We start from the raw sequence: 18,105 nt of genomic DNA, 5'->3' as shown, positions 1-18,105 counted from the left end.
CAGAGAACTTGCGATTAATTTGGCAAACACATCAAATGACAAGATAAGGGTAATGTGTTACGTCTCCAAAAGCAGTGAACAAGAAAGAGAAGACGCCAAAACGCACAAAGTGGTTCTAATAACCGCCAAAGAGATTCCGGGAACATGTGATCCCTTGGAGTGGTTAAGGCTTCCTCCATCTGAACTTTCCCATCTTGATGTTGTGATTGGGCATGGTCTTAAGTTCGGTATTCCTGCTTACTGCATCGCGCGAACAACAAAATGCAAGTGGGTGCAGTTTGTGCATGTATTTTACGAAGACCTAGGAAAATACAAGCAAACTGTGGGACCAGATTCAATTGAAGAAAACGAGGAAAAGCAGAAAGAAGAAATCAAGCTCTGCAAAGAAGCGAATGTGGTTGTTACTGTAGGTGCTCGGCTCCAGCAAAAGTACATTGATCGCCTCTCAGACATTAAAGTAGGGGTGATTACACCAGGAATTTTGGAACATTTTTGCTACCTTTCAGATAAGAGGGAGGCAAAACTTTTACACAACTCAGTTAAGTTTGGAATCTTTGTGTTTGGTCGAGCTAGCTATGAAGATCTTACCCTAAAAGGATATGACATCATTGCTGATGCAGTGGGCTCTCTTGGAGAAAAATTTAAGGTCACATTTGTTGGTGCACAAAAGGGTCAACACAGAGTTATGGAAGACTGGTTTCTTAAAACCACAAGGATAACTCGTAGACAGGTGACAATTCGGGGCTACTGCAATCAAAGTGATTTTAAAGAAATGTTATTTGAAGCAGACATGGTTGCCCTGCCATCTCGCACTGAAGGTTTTGGGTTGGTTGCCCTAGAAGCTATCTCTGCTGGTGTACCTGTATTGGTTACGAGTGAATCTGGAATTGCCAAAGCTTTGGAGAGTGTGGAAGGTGGAAAAGCTGACATTATTGAATCGGAAGACCCACAAGAATGGGCTCAGAAAATCAGAATTCTCTCAGAGATAAGTCCTGAAGAAAGACATAACACAGCCATTTGTCTGCGAGAGAGCTACAACAAGGCATACTCATGGAGTGCACAGTGTGAGAAATTTGAAAAGATGATTGTGGATCTTTTGCAACCTGGTTGTCATGGTCACCATGTGCAGTGTATGTTGATTTGTTAAAATGATTTTAAAATTATCCCGCCTCTAGTCAAGAGCTCACTCTCATTGAATTACTTCTGTGCCCAAGTGCCAAACCATTATCTGTTAGCTGGCCTTGTTTAAATTATTAATGAAGTGTATTAATTTTTTTAACAGGTTAAGTTAATAAATATTATACACAGTAACACTTGATGTACATTGCACATCAAATTCAAGAGGCAAAATCATCTTAAGTGACTTTTGGGTGGTCCTTTTTCCCGTTCTGGAAAGTTTTGGCCACATTTATTTACAAGCGTTAAACTGGTCATGTGCTTTTGACCAGGTGTCCTAAATAACAGGCAGAGCAAGGAAAGTCTGTCTTAAGGAAAAGAATCTTTCACTTTGATAAATGATAACAATAAGATGAAAATACATGGAGCAAGGAATAATTAATGTACACGTAAAAAAAGCAAGGTGATTGTATTAATGAATAAGATGTTTTTGTTTACATTTCAATACTTAATTCTGAATTACATATGGTAAATACCAAACGTAGGAACTTGATAAGTCATATTAATATATAATTATGGCACCACCGGCTGTCAGTAAATGAAGTTGATATTTGAAAATTAAAATTTAATTTCCTTAGAGTATGCATTGCTATTGCAAACATTGTAATATATATAGCACACTAATCCTTGAAAAAATAAATTTGTTAACTGTAGGTCAAGATTCTCCTGGATTACCTGGACAGAAAGAGCAGAAAGCAATACTTCAGGTGAAAGTCTTTTTAATTTTTAATTTTAATGTTTGTAACTCTTAAGATGAATTTCCTATACATAAGAACATGACTGTATATGACCTCTTTTAAGTGGTCTCAGATGAAATAATATTGCTCTTTGATTGGACAGGTAAACCAAGTATAGGTGGTTTTCACCTGAAGTCTTTGGTGCCATATTGGTGCACAGAACAATAGAGAAAACGCCTTTTGGGAATTTGACTCTAAATTATAATGCAAAACATGACCCATAATTTGCTATTATTTTGTGCACCAGCCTGGCAGTCTTGTCATGTGACTGAAAACAATCTACACGGCATTTTGTCAAGTGTAATGAAAAAGGCACAATCATGGCTGAGTTATCTCGCTCAAAGTAATTGATTTTGGATAATGTTCTAAAATATGTATTCAAGTGTCACAAACTGGAGGCTGGATTGTGAAGAAGATATGAAATTTTGTCTTTGTGTTTCAGCTCATGTGCTCAGAAGATAATAATTTACACTGCATTAATGAATCCCTTGCAGCATAAATTTCTTTTGATTATGTATAACCATTACATAAGTATAGAGCCTTGGTGCGAATAAGTCATTGAGCCTCCTGGGAAAGAATTTGAATTTTGTTTATGTTCTGCTCCTGTTTAGACTTGGAGCAGTCTCTCTTTTGCTCGTAAATCTGTCAAACAAAATGTGTACTTTGAACTGAAGCTGTGGGTTGCAAATACCACTGGCATCTTTTTGCTTTACCCAGCGCCTGCTGTATTGGACGTATACAAAACATGGACCCCTTTATGGACCCGGTCCATGGACTACCCCTGTGGACCACCCTTCATTTAGTAAGCTGAATATGTTTTACAAGCAGAAAAATCTTTAGACGAAAGAGAGAAATTATCCTGGCATTTATCTGGAAAATTTAAGCAGGAGTCCATGACTAGGAGTGAACAACTCTCATACTAAGCCTATGTCACAGTATTTTTACAGACCAGGAGCCCTTGTACTATCTATTTTACGACTACTTTTTCTGCAAAAAAACAAGACCATTGGGGTTTGGTGACGCTATGACGTCAAGTTAGTTTTTTGTGATTGGTTATCGGGCTCCTGTGGGAGTTTCATTAGCGGGAAATTCAATCTAAAAATATATTGATTTAAGCAATAGCCCGTTATAGACACTTATACCACCTATTGGTGGCTCCAAAGGGCTTCGTCTTTAAACCGCTTTTCAAAGACAAGTTCATTACATTCATTAAATCCTTCACTGGAACAAATGAGCCCAAGAAATTGACCTGCTCCCAACTGAGTGGCTTCAAAACTCAGTTGGCAGAAGCGTTGCATCGACATCACAGAGATCATGGGTTGGAATCCCATTGAAGCTGCCTGAAATTTTCAGGTGTTTATGATTAGAGACAATTGCTTAAATTGTCCAGATAAATGTGAAGATCTCCTCCCTCTTTCCTCTAATGATTTTCGTGCTTGTAACTTTGCAAAATGAGGGGTGGTCCAGGGTTCTTGTTAAGAGCCGGTAACCGGTTATTTTTAGCGGGTGTTCAAGTAAATGTTAAGGGCTGTTTCACTGAAATGTGTGCCGAATTTGTCCAACGAATGTTAGTATGTTGAAAGGTGAGATCACGATGTGTTTATGGGAAAATATTGCTTTCCCCTTCCAACCAATCCCGTGAAGATCGATCGATATCTGGCACATGTTATCGCTTCGAAAGTATACCATTTGTAAAAGCAATCCAGCTTCTTTTTCGCCAACTCATCCCTCGAAACGATGTCCGCCATGTTTCCTTTCCATTTCTCCCGCGGCCAGGGGAATTAAACGTTTACAACATGGCATCCACACGTGAAAAACGACAGAAAGGTCTTTCGGAATTTGGTTTTCAACAATAGCGTCAGAAAAGCGTTCTCAATCAATGAAATAGCATAAGCTACTTTCTTTTTGCTGAGTATTAAATTAATTTAGGAGCAGCTGGAACGCGACAGCGATCGATACGAACGTCAAGTTAAGACTTGAGCTCGCTAGCCCATGCAGGTTCAGGTAACAAGGTTACCTGCTATTTTTGGTTTTTTACCTCCTGTGCAAAAACTTAGCAAGAACCCTGGTGGTCCCCAGGGGTAGTCCATGGACCGGGTCCATAGGGGTGGTCCATGGACCTGGGGTCCATGTTTTGTATATGTCCTGCTGTATTTGCGAACGGCAGCCTCAGCCATTTTGACAGTTCAACGCACACGGACTGTCACATACAGATTTGTTTTAAAAATTATTTTAGAACAAAAGAGAGCCTGTAAAACAACACAAAATGTGGAACCCTGAATTGCTGCAAAATGGTATCTGAGCATCCACAGTAACCACTCTATTTCAAAATAATATTGCTAAGAATTTAGTTCTGTTCATTCCTAACTTAAGTGGGAGTTAAATAAACACTGAAGTTTTGATAAATTGGGCCATCAGAGTCTGCTTTCTTACTGAGATTGGCAGTCTCTGATGTCTGTCATTCAATGACAATCACTCATGTTGATGTAAACATCAGTATTCTGTATGAGCCCACGTTTGTATAGACCAGCTTTCCTGAGGAACAAACCATTTTTTCTTAATCCCTGGTTAGGATTCTTGGAGGAAGGTGACAGGAAAAGAAGAGGTTTTAAACCACATGTATGAAGACTTACCGAACGAGGAAATACCGTAAGTAAGAGATGGGTATGTTAAGGTTGTTAAGGAAATATTTTTTTGCATGGCTGCTTTGTCCGTAAATTGGAACAAGGACATGATTTTCTTGGTATCAATCATTTTTAGTTTATAAGAAAACCACTATTGATGACACTTTGCTTACTACGATGAAATGGGTTTTCATTGAAAGCCTTATTGTACCCACAGTCTTGAGACTGCAACAGTGGTATCTAAGGGTGGTACACCTGTAAGAGACAATTCTTTGTACTCAGCAGGGCAGTTCCCTCTGCTCAGACATATTGGAAATTTGATCAGACAGTCACAGAAATGATCATAATAAGTATATGTAATTGCATGGGCCCTCATGCAATTAAGGATTAATTTCACAGGTATTTTCAAAGTTTTCACAAAATTGCCCGACTCACGAAGTGAAGAGGGCAATTTGGAAACTTTGAAAATACAAGTGAAATTAATCCTTAATTGCACGAAGGCACATTGTGAGTACCTGTTTATCACATAAAGGGCAAAATTATTGAGGGAAACCTGTTCAATGCCACAACAAAATAATCAACTAAATATGCTTCCATTCGGTTAAAGTTTAATTCAATAAATCGATGCTGTCAACAGAAATAGCACTTAATTTAATTAAGCTTTATTTTGCATGTGGACAAAAAAGCAATTTAATCAGAATCTGCAAGAGGATTCTCTTGTAACTTCGCTTGCTCTGGATAAGCAACTGTTAAGCAATCAGGATCAAGTAATCATACCCTCTTGATTACCAAAAGTGCCCTCGTGATTAAGAAATAATGCCCTCCGTCTCAGCCAATCAGCAATCAGTAATTTTGCCCCGTGGGTGATAAATTGACTTAGTGAAGACGTAATTTTAATGTTCATGCGTTGCACTATGCGGTAATTTTGTTCGGTTGTTTACCCTTGACTAAGAATTCTTGAAAATTTTGGGAGGGAACTTTTCATTGTTTACAATTTGTCCGAAATTTCTAGACTCACGTGCCGGGTTTGACTGGATACCAGTCTTAGATTTAAATGTCAGTGTTATAGATGGCTGGGCAGGTTCTGTTAGATTCTGACGAATAAGATATTTAGTTAATGAAAGAGCCGATAACAGTGATCCCCATTGCGTCGCCTACCCACTGACTTCTTCTTTCTACAGATGGTATTTTGGCAACTTGACTCAATCCTCTGCTGAGGAACTGCTACAAAACCAAAGTCAAGGGAAATTTTTAGTACGTACCTTACAATCTACAGAGAAGTTGGAAAGTTATGTTATATCATTGAGGTGAGCGAGTGTAGCAGTGTCACCAGGAAAAATACTTAAACTAGTAAGGAAGGTTAGTAAATATTATGGAGTGCGTTCGATACAAAATTCAGGGTAAACGAAAGGGAACCTATCTTAATCCCAGGCCCTCTCTCTTATGACGTCATGGAAATCCGTGGAGGCTCTCTCGTTCTCGTACTTCTCGAACGCAATTATAATTCCACGAGGGCACGTTGGCTATTATCATCTGATATACCATGATGGCTAAGGCAATTGCAAAACTCGAGAACTACGTTATCCAATAGACCTAATCGGCTAACTCAATGTTGTTCCCCATTCAAACCCGGTGGGAATAAAACGTTTTGTTGCAGGTATTTCCATATCATTTAAAGATGAATTCTACATTACATCATGCAAATACAATACAAAAATAATCTTAATTCCGGGAGAATTGAATTGGGTGCAACATTGAGTTAGCGGATGAGGTCTATAATCTAGTCTTCAATAAAGTGTATTGCAGTAGTACGTGCTCCACGGCTTCTCATAGCTTCGATATGGCTGAACCCAGCCACGGGAGAAATTTTGATTTGGTTTTTATGTCACTTTCGTGAGTCGGTCGCGCACTAAAATACGTTGGGAATACCTCTCGAAACAATAAACAGAATGACTCCAACGTACCGAAGGATGAACTTATTAACTTAAGTGACTGCAGTTCTTGTGCAATTTTTTGAATACACTAACTGATTCATTCCGACTAAAACTCGTCATAAAACCCCGCTTGTACATACAAGACATAGCCAAGCACAGAGCTATTGCTAGCCGCCTCCCGCTTAAGTTAAGTAATTTCTTGGTAGTCTTGGTGATTCAATTCAAATTTGGGAAACGAAGAGGAGGTTTCCCTTTGTATTCGTTCAGAAGATACTTCCATAATAACGCTAAAGAAAACAAAACATGAATTGCGTTGTGAAACGAAGCAAAGCGACGGGAAAAAGTAGGAGAAGAATGCAACCCACAGGGAATTCTTGATCGTGTTTATTAGCCAATTAGAACCAGGGCTTTTCTTGTTGTAAAAAGCGCATTAGTCGTTCCCCCCATCTCATTGACAGGGGGTCCATTATCAGGCACCGAGGAAACTGATCGGTAGCTTTCTTATTCTCTTCGTTCCTCTTTTCGCCGAAAAAAAGGCAAATGTTTGACTGTAAAATCCAGATGATTCAGTTCCTGTGCAAAACCTTATTGAGACTCCAGCATTCAACTGATTTCAGAGACAGAGATGGATACCAACACGTGCTAATTGAATTGTTACCCAATGGACACTTAAGACTGGAAGGATACAAGGTTTGTGTCACGCAAATAGTTTTAAAATTTAATTAATTTATTTTTGTGTGAGAGGGGAGGGGAGGTGGTTGGTGGGGTGGAGACTGGTGGGATATACGGGTGAGAACATTGGAGATTTATTGCACTTGACTAAAGTCTCCCATATTTCTTGTTATGTGAAATTGGTGCCAGCTATCCTGAGATTCACTGAATCTTGTTCTCCAGAAACATTTACTGTGTTTTTGCTGGCTTTAAATGGCGCATGCAGAACACGTGCAGAGCTTTATTTTCCCCTTTTGTAAACCTTCTGTTTTCTTGGCTTTTTTGATGTTGTGGATATTGTCGATGCATCCCTCTGATCGGATGTCCTTTTGGTTCTCAAGTTATTCCAAATGATTAAGTTGCGGTTTTTAAATTTCTGACTGCAGGATCATCTTCTTCCAAATCTTGTGGCGTTAGTGCGGTACTTTGTAACTCACTGGGAAAGTGACTTTGCTCTGGTTCCACTTACAAAAGAAGAAGGTAATAACTGAAGCTTGTATTCAGTCACAAATTAAAATATTTTTTGCGCGGATGACCTGAGAAAACCGGTTGGGCAGTAAATCGATTTTCAGATCTTTCATTTTGAATTGATTATTATTAAAATGGGAATGATTTCCTATAAACAAGAACAAACAGTAGCCTTTCTTCTTATAGCGGAGCTCAGGCGCACGAAGCGCGCCAGCGGAGCACCATCGGTAAGATTTTGGTTATGACGTCACGTACGTCCGCCCGTACGGACCGTCGGGGTGGAGGTGGGGAGGCAGGACAGCCTCTGAGGACGGGAGTGTTCGGGCAATTTTCCTTGGCGGGAAATCGTATGGCATCGTTGCTTTTGCAACCCGCGTTTTTCTGGCGGGAAATCATATGAAAAGCCTGAAAAGGGCTGGGATCCCCTAGGGATCACAGCCCTGTGATCTGGAATCACAACGCGTGGGATCGGGATCAGCAGTATTTTTCATGGGATCAGGGATCAAATTTTTGCGGGGTCAGGGATCAAAATTCTCATCATTTTTGGGATCGGGGTTTAAAATTTTGGGTAAAAATATGGGATCAGTTACGAAAATATTTTGTAAAACTAGCTAAAAAAACGAATAATAATTCCGTGTTGACAGAGATTTTGACATATTTCAACGATCACATTTATAGGCTTTTGTGTGAAATGGATGTCCAGTTGTGAGCTGCTTTGTTTGACTATGAAATTGCAGTCGAGTAAGCGAATTTTGACTTTTTAGTAGGTACAGATTTTTGCTGTTGTTCTGAACTGAAGATACCCTGCGAGCAGAGTCTCTTTCGATCTTCCTAGATAAGTCGGGAAGAGGAAAGTAGACTCTGCTCGCCGCCTCCACATCTCGCATTGAGCATGCGTTAAAAATTTAAATGTATTCGGTGTCAGTCATGCGTGACCTGTAGTCACAAAAGCACAAAACGAAAACAAACAGTCGGGATGTTTTCCAACAACTCTGGCAAACGCACAACAATCAAGGAATCATTTCATTGGAAACTCAAGATAGTCCATACTCTTAAAATGCCATTTCATTTTTTTACTGAAAAATTTATAGGTTTCTGTCACACAAGTTTCTGTAACCGACACACATAGGAAAAACTCATGGGAATTCTAACAGTTAAAATTGCCACGCTGTCGTAAATTTCAAAATATTGATGACGCGTGGCGATTGATCATGCGCAAAAATTAAAAAAACAGGTTTGACAAGTCGAAACTGGACTGACTCATCCAATTCTTTGGATGAGCGGCAAATCAAAGAATGTGGAGGCGGCGAGCAGAGTCTACTTTCCTCTTCCCGAATTATCTAGGAAGATCGAAAGAGACTCTGCTCGCAGGGTAAACTAAAGAGAGAGGGAGTAAAGATTGTCAGTCAAACGGAAAATGTTGCGAGAGAGATTACTGTGCATGTATCATTTCAGTTTTAGTTGTTGATTAAAATTGTTGGTTATTGTTTACAAGGCTTGTTTGTTTACTGCATGCTGTCACCTCAGCTGTTTTATCTGTTTGATCTGTTTGATTACTGTAAACTGTACGCACTAATGACGATTAATTTTGTACTTAATGCAGAAGCATAACTATTTCCTTAAACACTATATACTAGAAAGTTTAGGCTGAGATTAACCAAAATTATAAGAACGTAGTAAGAACATTCCTCAGGCTGAGACTGAATCGATTGAGAACGTCTTTATTTTGGTGTTTGCGTTTTAAAATATATAGATTTAGCCAAGCCTAAAAGCGGAGCTCCCGTTTCTAACCCCAGAAAGCAATATAGTGTATATGGAAATAATTATGCTTCTGCATAAAGTACAAAATTAATCGTCATTAGTGTATACAGTTTACAGTGATCAAACACCTCTGACCTGACAGCAGTAAACAAAGAAGCCTTGCAAACAATAACCAACAATTTTAATCAACTAAAACTGAAATTACATGCACAGCAATCTCTTTCACAACATTTTCCGTTTGACTGATAATCTATACACCCTCTCTCTTCAGTTAAGAACAACAGCAAAAATCTTACTAATTCTCCGATTCCAGAAAAAAACCCGGAAGTTGCATGCAAGTGAGGCATAATGGCCCTCGCGGCAGGAAAAATGTCGGACAAAAGAAACAAGAACGGGGTTGTGGAAAACAATTAAAGCTACTTCAGCCATGCAAATTGTTACCAAGGAGAAAAAAATTGATCACAAATGTTGCACAACTGCAAACTGTAATAACCAAAGTGAAGTGGCTGATTGTGGATTTGATATTCAGGATTTACTGACCAAACTTTGAAATCCTCTCCTTTGCTATAAATTCTTGTAATTTTTGAAGCAGCCTTCCATTTCCCATCTTTAATTCTTCCATCCACCTGTCAAGTGTTGGTGGACCGAATACAACAGAATCTTTTTCGAAATCTTCTGCAATTTCTTCCTGGTCTTTATATTCATGAGCACTCTCAGCTCTTGTTATCCCTTCAGATTTCTCACATCTCAACTTCAGCCTTTTCGCTCTACAAAGCGATCGTTCATCCACTTTTGTCCAAGGAAAGACCGATGGTACGCTTTAAGTCTCGTCTATGACCAGTCAGAGTACGTTTAAAATCCGTTGGGAAGAAGTGTTCAGAAAAACAGAACCTGTTTCCTACCGTGGCAAAGAAGCCATCTCCTCTTTTCATACGAAGTTCCCACTTCTTCAGTTGTTGTGTGTCCGATGGAAACGCACGAAACAATAAATCGGGTCGATTTTCACTTTGGTTATTACAGTTTGCAGTTGTGCAACATTTGTGGAATCGGAGTATTTGAAAGTGAAGCTACAGAGTAGTAAGTTCGCTTAATACTCGACTGCAATTTCACAGTCAAACAAAGCAGCTCACGACTGGACATCCATTTCACACAAAAAAAACTATAAATGTGATTTTTGAGATACGTCAGAATCTCTGTCAACACGGAATTGCAAACGTTTGCAGGCCTTTTTCGTTTTTTAGCGAGGAAGGGAGGCAAGGAAAACATTACCTGAAAGTTAACCGTTGTAATATGGTTTGTCTCTCGTTCCATTTCTCTCAGCTTTATGGTGTTCTTTATTGAAAATTTCTCTTCTCCTTCCTCGGCTTCTCTCGAGGCTTTCTTCCCTTAAATTTCTCAAATTTCGTCGCCTGTTTTCTCATGCTCTTTCACTTTTCTTTGACTTTCTTGCTTTTATCCCGTTGCTCGTTACTAATATGATTTCACACCAGAAAAAAGCGGGTTGCCAAATGCAACGCTTCCACGCGATTTCCCGCCAAGGAAATTTGGCCGAACACTCCCGTCTCCAGAGGCTCACATCCTTATGAATAAATGGGCGGGGCTACAGAATCCATTTTTGCTATAACTAGAGTTAATAGATTATTAACTCTGCTATAACTTTTTTATTTTCTTCTTTGTTCTTTAAGGTAATTCCTTTGAAAATGACGTACCATCCAGATTTTTTTCAAACTTGGCACAATTGATATTCATACGCAGGACAATAAAAAAAGGCAATAAAAAGATGGGGTCACCGTGCTTGTTTTCGGGCTGCATGCCCTTTATTCTAAGTGTTTTTTACCGAATTACGAGAGAAGCGTTCGAAACTAGATCAACCGGAAAAATTGTTGTTATGTAGCAAAAGCTACTGAATATTACTGAAAACTAACTTAGTTGTTTGTCCGGGGTATAATCTTTAAGTAAAGTGATTTCAAATTGCTCGATTTTGCAAAGAAATGTAAGCAAATTAGACCTCTACAGTTATCACCTTGCACTCAGTGTCAGGCTCCAAATGCAGTTTCACATCATTTATATGAAAATACTACAACTTCTACTATCCAACTTTCTTTCTCCTTAAAATATGTTTTCTGAGTACCTATTACGAGTTAATAAAACCATTAAAAATGGGGGGTCACCGCGCTCGTTTCTTCGCAACACGATGATAAATGGCGGTAAAGGGCAATCTCGGCGTCAAAATGATCATTTTCCGCCAAAGGACTGGGGCGAGGTCCAAAACAACACCTTCTTAACCGAGAACTTAAAAGCTCTTGAACTGCAAAAGCGGCCTTTGTTGCCTCTCTTCAGATGGTCGGTGTGAAACGCGGCGAACTCCAAAGTCGCAATATTATGCGCAGTATGAGATGCGTGGTGCAAATCAAGGGAATCACCTTAACTTTGTAACGTAGTAGAGTAGTGCTTTACACCACAGGAGGACCAAGCTCAGTGTGAGGGGGAAAGCTAATATGGCTGACCCCAATATAAGGATTTGTATGGGAATACCGGTAAAAGACTTAAGAAGATAACTATACAAAAACATTTCTCAATTAAAAGACTTACCTTATTGCCATTGTTGGTAACTTCCTTCTTGTGCGGCTATTTTCCCAATTCAACGCGATTTGAGCCCTCCATTCTGGTGAGTCCACCAAATTGAGTCAATATTCCTTGATAAAATGTTTCCGCGGTTACAATTCCACATCAGAATCAATTGACAAAGATGGAAATTTCATTTCAACCCACCATCAACGTAATAGCAACCCGGCGAGCGACCTAAGGCTGTAGTTTTCGCTCAATGGAAAGAAAACTGAAACCTTCCAAATGATGCGCTTAGAGCCAAAGTGGCCGCTTCGACTTTTTCTTTACGGATACGGCTCCCGTCCACACGCATCCGATGAAAACGATCACTAAAAACGGAACTTTCCAAAAACTCTCTCTCTGACATCGCACTATCCGTTCCAATCCATTCCGCGCAAAATTATTCAAGATGGCAAGATGGCGCTTCACTTTCCAGTCTTTAATACTTGGGCGTATTTAAAACCTAATTGCCTGTTTCAAGCAAATTTAGCTTTTCTGCTTCTTCAAGGTGACTATTCCAGAGGGCGGCAGATCATTATTAGGTTACTTTCACTACCGGTGTCAAGAGGCGGAAGGTTGAAACTACTTGGTGGTTGCCCGCCAAGACCTCGACGACTTTGGGTTGGACCTGGACGTACTAGCGCTTGGTGGGACAACTTTCTAACTGAAATAGTTGTCGTAAAAGCGAATGCTCATGGATCAAGCATGCGCAGTCGGGTTTTCGTTAAAAATGTTGTTTTCAATTCGATTTATCGTATACGTGTGGGTGGGCGAAAACGATGTGTAAACGCTACGTGTGGACACGAATTTTTTTTGAAAACGAAGACGAATCCGTATTCGTTTTCAAACGAATACGGATACGTGTGCACGGGGCCTTAGTCGTCCAATCAGAGTCAGGCCTCCTTCTTGTTGACAAACTTCGAAAACACATTCGCGAAGCGTTAATGCACCAGCCAATGTACATCAAACAACGTCGGGCCAACTTTTTTCAAGATTACCCGGCCAAATGTAATCCGTTTCAATCTTGTCCATTTGTGTCCATCCATGCTTCTCTTTCTTTTCGCTGTATTTCGTTTTTGTTGTTCACTCAACTTTTTGGGCATTTGGGTCTTTTATCGGTAGTGCCATACCAATCCTTACATTTTTGTCGGTCATGTTGGCTTTCCCCCTCACACCAAGCTTGGGCCGCCTGTGTGCCTTATATGTATGTTGTACTTGTCTCTTTCTTAGAACATACTACTACTACTGCTACTACTACTACTACTACTACTACTACTACTACTACCACTACCACTACCACTACCACTACCACTACCACTACCACTACCACTACCACTACCACTACCACTACCACTACCACTACCACTACCACTACCACTACCACTACCACTACCACTACCACTACTGACGCGTTTCATCTATTAACTCGAGATCGTTTTTCAGTTTATTTGAAGGACAAACAGCAAAGCAAGGCTGGAGCTACAAAAACTGGTAGTGTGCCCTTCACCTCGCTTCACTCTGCTGCAAAGACTGGAGACATTTTTGTCATCGAGACGTTATTGTCTAAGGGTGTTGACGTTGATTCAAGAAACAGCAATGGTTCGACGCCATTGATAACTGCTGCTGCTAATGACAAGTGGAACGCATTTACGTTTCTTATGGAAAGAGGTTCAGATCCGACTTTGAAAAATAACAATGGATGGAGTGTGCTGCACGCTGCTGCACAAGGTGGGAGTTTAGTGATCGTTGAGAAATTATTGTCTCTTGGACTAAATATTGATTCAAGGAACAGTGATGGTTCAACACCATTGATGATTGCTGCTGCAAATGGGAAGTTAAACGCCCTCAGTTTTCTAATAGAAAGAGGGTCAGATCTGACTTTAAAAAACCAAGAAGGAAGGAGTGTCTTACATAAGGCTGCAGTGGGTGGGAGTAACGTAATCATTGAGAAGCTCTTGTCACTTGAACTCGACATAAATATAAGGGACAACTATGGTTCAACACCAGTGATAGTTGCAGCTGCCAATGGAAAGTTAAACGCTGTGTGTTTTCTAGTCGAAAGAGGTGCAGATCTGACTTTAGAAAACAACGAAGGATGGAGTGTGCTGCACGGTGCTGCCCAGGGTGGGAATCACGTGATGATTGAGAGGCTTCTGTCTTTTGGACTTGACATTGATTTTAGGGACAGCCATGGCGCATCTCCCTTGATGATTGCTGCTGCCAATGGCAAGCTCAGCGCCTTCAGGTTTCTCTTGGAAGCGGGTGCAGATCCGACTTTAAAAAACCATGATGAGTGGACTGTTTTACATAAAGCTGCAAAAGGTGGGAATGGGGTAATCATTGAGAAGCTACTCTCTCTTGGACTTGACATTGATTCTAGGAACAATAGTGGTTCGACGCCACTGATGATTGCAGCTGACAATGGCAAGTTCGAAGCATTTAGCATTTTAATAGAGAAAGGATCAGATCCGACTTTGAAAAACAGCAATGGATTGAGTCTGCTGCATATTGCGTCACAAGGTGGAAATGACGTAATCGTTAAGAAACTGTTATCTCTTGGATATGACATTGCCTCAATGAACAATTCTACTTTCGCACCATAAAGCAGCTTGTTTGGTCATGTGGAATGTGTGGAAAGCCATGAACTGTTAATAGATAAGCGTCCAATAATTACTTGCTTTTGACGTTGATTCAAGAAACAGCAATGGTTCGACGCCATTGATAACTGCTGCTGCTAATGACAAGTGGAACGCATTTACGTTTCTTATGGAAAGAGGTTCAGATCCGACTTTGAAAAATAACAATGGATGGAGTGTGCTGCACGCTGCTGCACAAGGTGGGAGTTTAGTGATCGTTGAGAAATTATTGTCTCTTGGACTAAATATTGATTCAAGGAACAGTGATGGTTCAACACCATTGATGATTGCTGCTGCAAATGGGAAGTTAAACGCCCTCAGTTTTCTAATAGAAAGAGGGTCAGATCTGACTTTAAAAAACCAAGAAGGAAGGAGTGTCTTACATAAGGCTGCAGTGGGTGGGAGTAACGTAATCATTGAGAAGCTCTTGTCACTTGAACTCGACATAAATATAAGGGACAACTATGGTTCAACACCAGTGATAGTTGCAGCTGCCAATGGAAAGTTAAACGCTGTGTGTTTTCTAGTCGAAAGAGGTGCAGATCTGACTTTAGAAAACAACGAAGGATGGAGTGTGCTGCACGGTGCTGCCCAGGGTGGGAATCACGTGATGATTGAGAGGCTTCTGTCTTTTGGACTTGACATTGATTTTAGGGACAGCCATGGCGCATCTCCCTTGATGATTGCTTCTGCCAATGGCAAGCTCAGCGCCTTCAGGTTTCTCTTGGAAGCGGGTGCAGATCCGACTTTAAAAAACCATGATGAGTGGACTGTTTTACATAAAGCTGCAAAAGGTGGGAATGGGGTAATCATTGAGAAGCTACTCTCTCTTGGACTTGACATTGATTCTAGGAACAATAGTGGTTCGACGCCACTGATGATTGCAGCTGACAATGGCAAGTTCGAAGCATTTAGCATTTTAATAGAGAAAGGATCAGATCCGACTTTGAAAAACAGCAATGGATTGAGTCTGCTGCATATTGCGTCACAAGGTGGAAATGACGTAATCGTTAAGAAACTGTTATCTCTTGGATATGACATTGCCTCAATGAACAATTCTACTTTCGCACCATAAAGCAGCTTGTTTGGTCATGTGGAATGTGTGGAAAGCCATGAACTGTTAATAGATAAGCGTCCAATAATTACTTGCTTTTTTGATGAAAGTACGAAAACTGTCTATTGGAATCGTTGATTTCAAAAGAGATGGGTCACTTTCATTGTTGAAGCAAGACTGCGAACATAAAATTGGCAAGAAAAAGCGCGTTTTTATTGCTTTTAAAATAGAAAACTCATCTCTGTATGATGCTAAATGCTGATGGTTTCCAATGCGAGACATTTTACTTTATTTCTATTGAAATTTGTCTCCATGTAAACGATTGTGTACAGTTTATAATGAAGATATAGTATTTATTTATTTATTTGTTCTGGGTTAAATCCATCCCAAGGAGAAATACACCTAGTACAAAACTGTATATTCAAATTGTTTTGTATGGAGCAATGAAATTGCCTTTACTGGAATTATTATATTTTAATTAGCCGGAAGGACCTATTTTTCGGCCCATCATATTCCAAATACAGGACTTTTCGTGACAATTACAGTATGTGTGAAATGCTTAGAATCCATATTGAAAATGCTTTTCGGTGAAAGAGCCGTGAAACCGAAATTTCCTCGTGACTTTCGACAATTGCGAAGAATTATTAAAATTATTATGTAATCAATCACAGTTTGATTAGTTGAAGTTGTGTTTTGTTTTTCCCGATTATTGCACCAATAAGTTTCATCTTGTGAAATTTAGCGGTGGACGACAAACCAGGTTTTTTTTTGTAGGGTGGCCGCTCTCGAAGGAAACAACCATGCCTTTTCTATTAAAGCTTGTGTTGAGTTATTTCTTTCGAGAGACATACTGTAACATGGAAGCTCATACGAGGCACCTTTCAGAATAGTATAAACAAGAGGCTCTAAGTAGCCTATACTCATGCGCTGCCAGGTTATTTGTACTTTTGTTGACAGTTTAATAATAATAATAATAATAATAATAATAATAATAATAATAATAATAATAATAATAATAATAATAATAATAATAATAATAATAATAATAACTTTATTGTACACCACAAAAAAGGTATATAGGTGTTACAAGAATCTATTTGAGAGAAGTTGCTCTTTATCGTGTGAGTTCATTGACCTATACTTTTCATCTTTATTTGAAAGAGTCTGTTTTTTTCGATGGGTCCATAGACCTGTACTTTTCAAAACAATTTGAAGGAAGTTCTTATTTTTTCTCTGGGTCCATTGGGCTGTAAATTTCTCTCCTCTTTCTTCCAGTTTGCTGCAATTTCTGAAGTAGATTTATGCTTTCTTATTATTTGTTTCCTTTCTATATTTGATAATTCACATAAACATCTAAGAAATGCAACCTCATAGTTTGTTTCAAAACAATTAAATTTACTTTGAATAATAGAACAAAAGAGATCAATAACAGAATCTACATTTGAAAATACTTGTGTTACATTTTTTGGTTCAGAACCATTGTATACAAAAACGTGGTAACTCATCTTTTGCTTTGCATACCACTGGAAAACACAACTAATGCAGTACTGAGCTAGAAATTCACATCAGCCTGTGCTGCTTTCCTTATTATCCAAAATGGCATTTTAAAGCTGTTGTTTACTGGGAACCACATTACAAGATAAATTTCCCTGACATTTTGCTCTATGAATAACGTTTACATGGCCAGCGGCTTACGTCTAATTTCTGTAGAAAATCAGAAATAAAAACATATTTTGCTGGAGTAACATTTCTGATAAATTGCTCTCCCATTCTCAATGATACTATCAACTGTTTGAGAGGTGCAATAGTTACAAACCTTTTGAGGTGGAAAAACAAACAGAATAAAATGACACAACAGAACATTCTTTGCAAGAACAAAGATAAACATCATTTAAGTGCTCCTAGGGTCTAAAATTTTGGTTTTGAACATATAATGAATAAACAATGCTTCCACTGTTGCTTTACATTTTGATAATGTTAACACATTTTAATCTCATAAGTAACAGATGTTTGTGCACATATATTCTGAAAATGTTGTACCAAATTCATTAATGAATCTATTTCAATCCACGTACATGTTGCAAATGGGTCCCATAACTAATAAATCTTTGCCATGAGAGTAAAACATTTTACTCTTTCCATTAGGCAGACAGTATATTGCTACTGTGTAAAGTTCAGGTGTTAACATATATGCATGATAATTATCCATGAGCAAAGAACTAAAGGCAGCTAACATCGCTATAACATAAGGAAAGTCTGAAATTATAGGAAGTGCACTATTTATCAAACCACTATAACTATCACTGCATGTCAACTAGTAATTAATGTAGCTTAAGTTATAACCATAACAGGCAAATCTGTCAAAAAGAGGAGTCCCTGTTTGCATGATTGTACGTG

At 39.2% G+C, this 18,105-nt stretch overlaps 2 protein-coding genes across 3 annotated transcripts in view; both read left to right on the top strand.

The window, feature by feature from the left end:
* Positions 1–14,769, top strand: part of LOC138038919 (uncharacterized) — a 14,987-nt gene extending 218 nt beyond the window's left edge. The window contains exons 1-7 of one of the 2 annotated variants that reach the window (XM_068885014.1): positions 1–1,130; positions 1,831–1,883; positions 4,486–4,562; positions 5,719–5,844; positions 7,089–7,161; positions 7,569–7,662; positions 13,462–14,769. The exon at positions 1–1,130 is cut by the window's left edge and continues 218 nt beyond it. In XM_068885014.1, the coding sequence (XP_068741115.1) occupies positions 1–1,130; positions 1,831–1,883; positions 4,486–4,562; positions 5,719–5,844; positions 7,089–7,161; positions 7,569–7,662; positions 13,462–14,621 (2,713 nt within the window). In that variant the 3' untranslated portion in view covers positions 14,622–14,769. Of the gene's footprint in view, positions 1,131–1,830; positions 1,884–4,485; positions 4,563–5,718; positions 5,845–7,007; positions 7,162–7,568; positions 7,663–13,461 lie in introns of both variants that reach the window. The other variant, XM_068885013.1, reaches the window with a different exon arrangement.
* LOC138038922 (putative ankyrin repeat protein RF_0381) lies at positions 14,639–16,373 on the top strand. Its single transcript, XM_068885017.1, has one exon. The coding sequence runs from the start codon at positions 14,785–14,787 to the stop codon at positions 15,727–15,729; it is 945 nt and encodes a 314-aa protein (XP_068741118.1). The 5' UTR covers positions 14,639–14,784; the 3' UTR covers positions 15,730–16,373.
* Positions 16,374–18,105: the final 1,732 nt, after the last annotated feature.

This window comes from Montipora capricornis, chromosome 2 (genome assembly GCF_036669925.1).
Source record: "Montipora capricornis isolate CH-2021 chromosome 2, ASM3666992v2, whole genome shotgun sequence".
In the NCBI taxonomy this organism is placed as follows: domain Eukaryota; kingdom Metazoa; phylum Cnidaria; class Anthozoa; order Scleractinia; family Acroporidae; genus Montipora; species Montipora capricornis.
The sequence above is the reverse complement of the archived record's forward strand: the minus strand, read 5'-3'. Positions and strand labels throughout refer to the sequence as shown.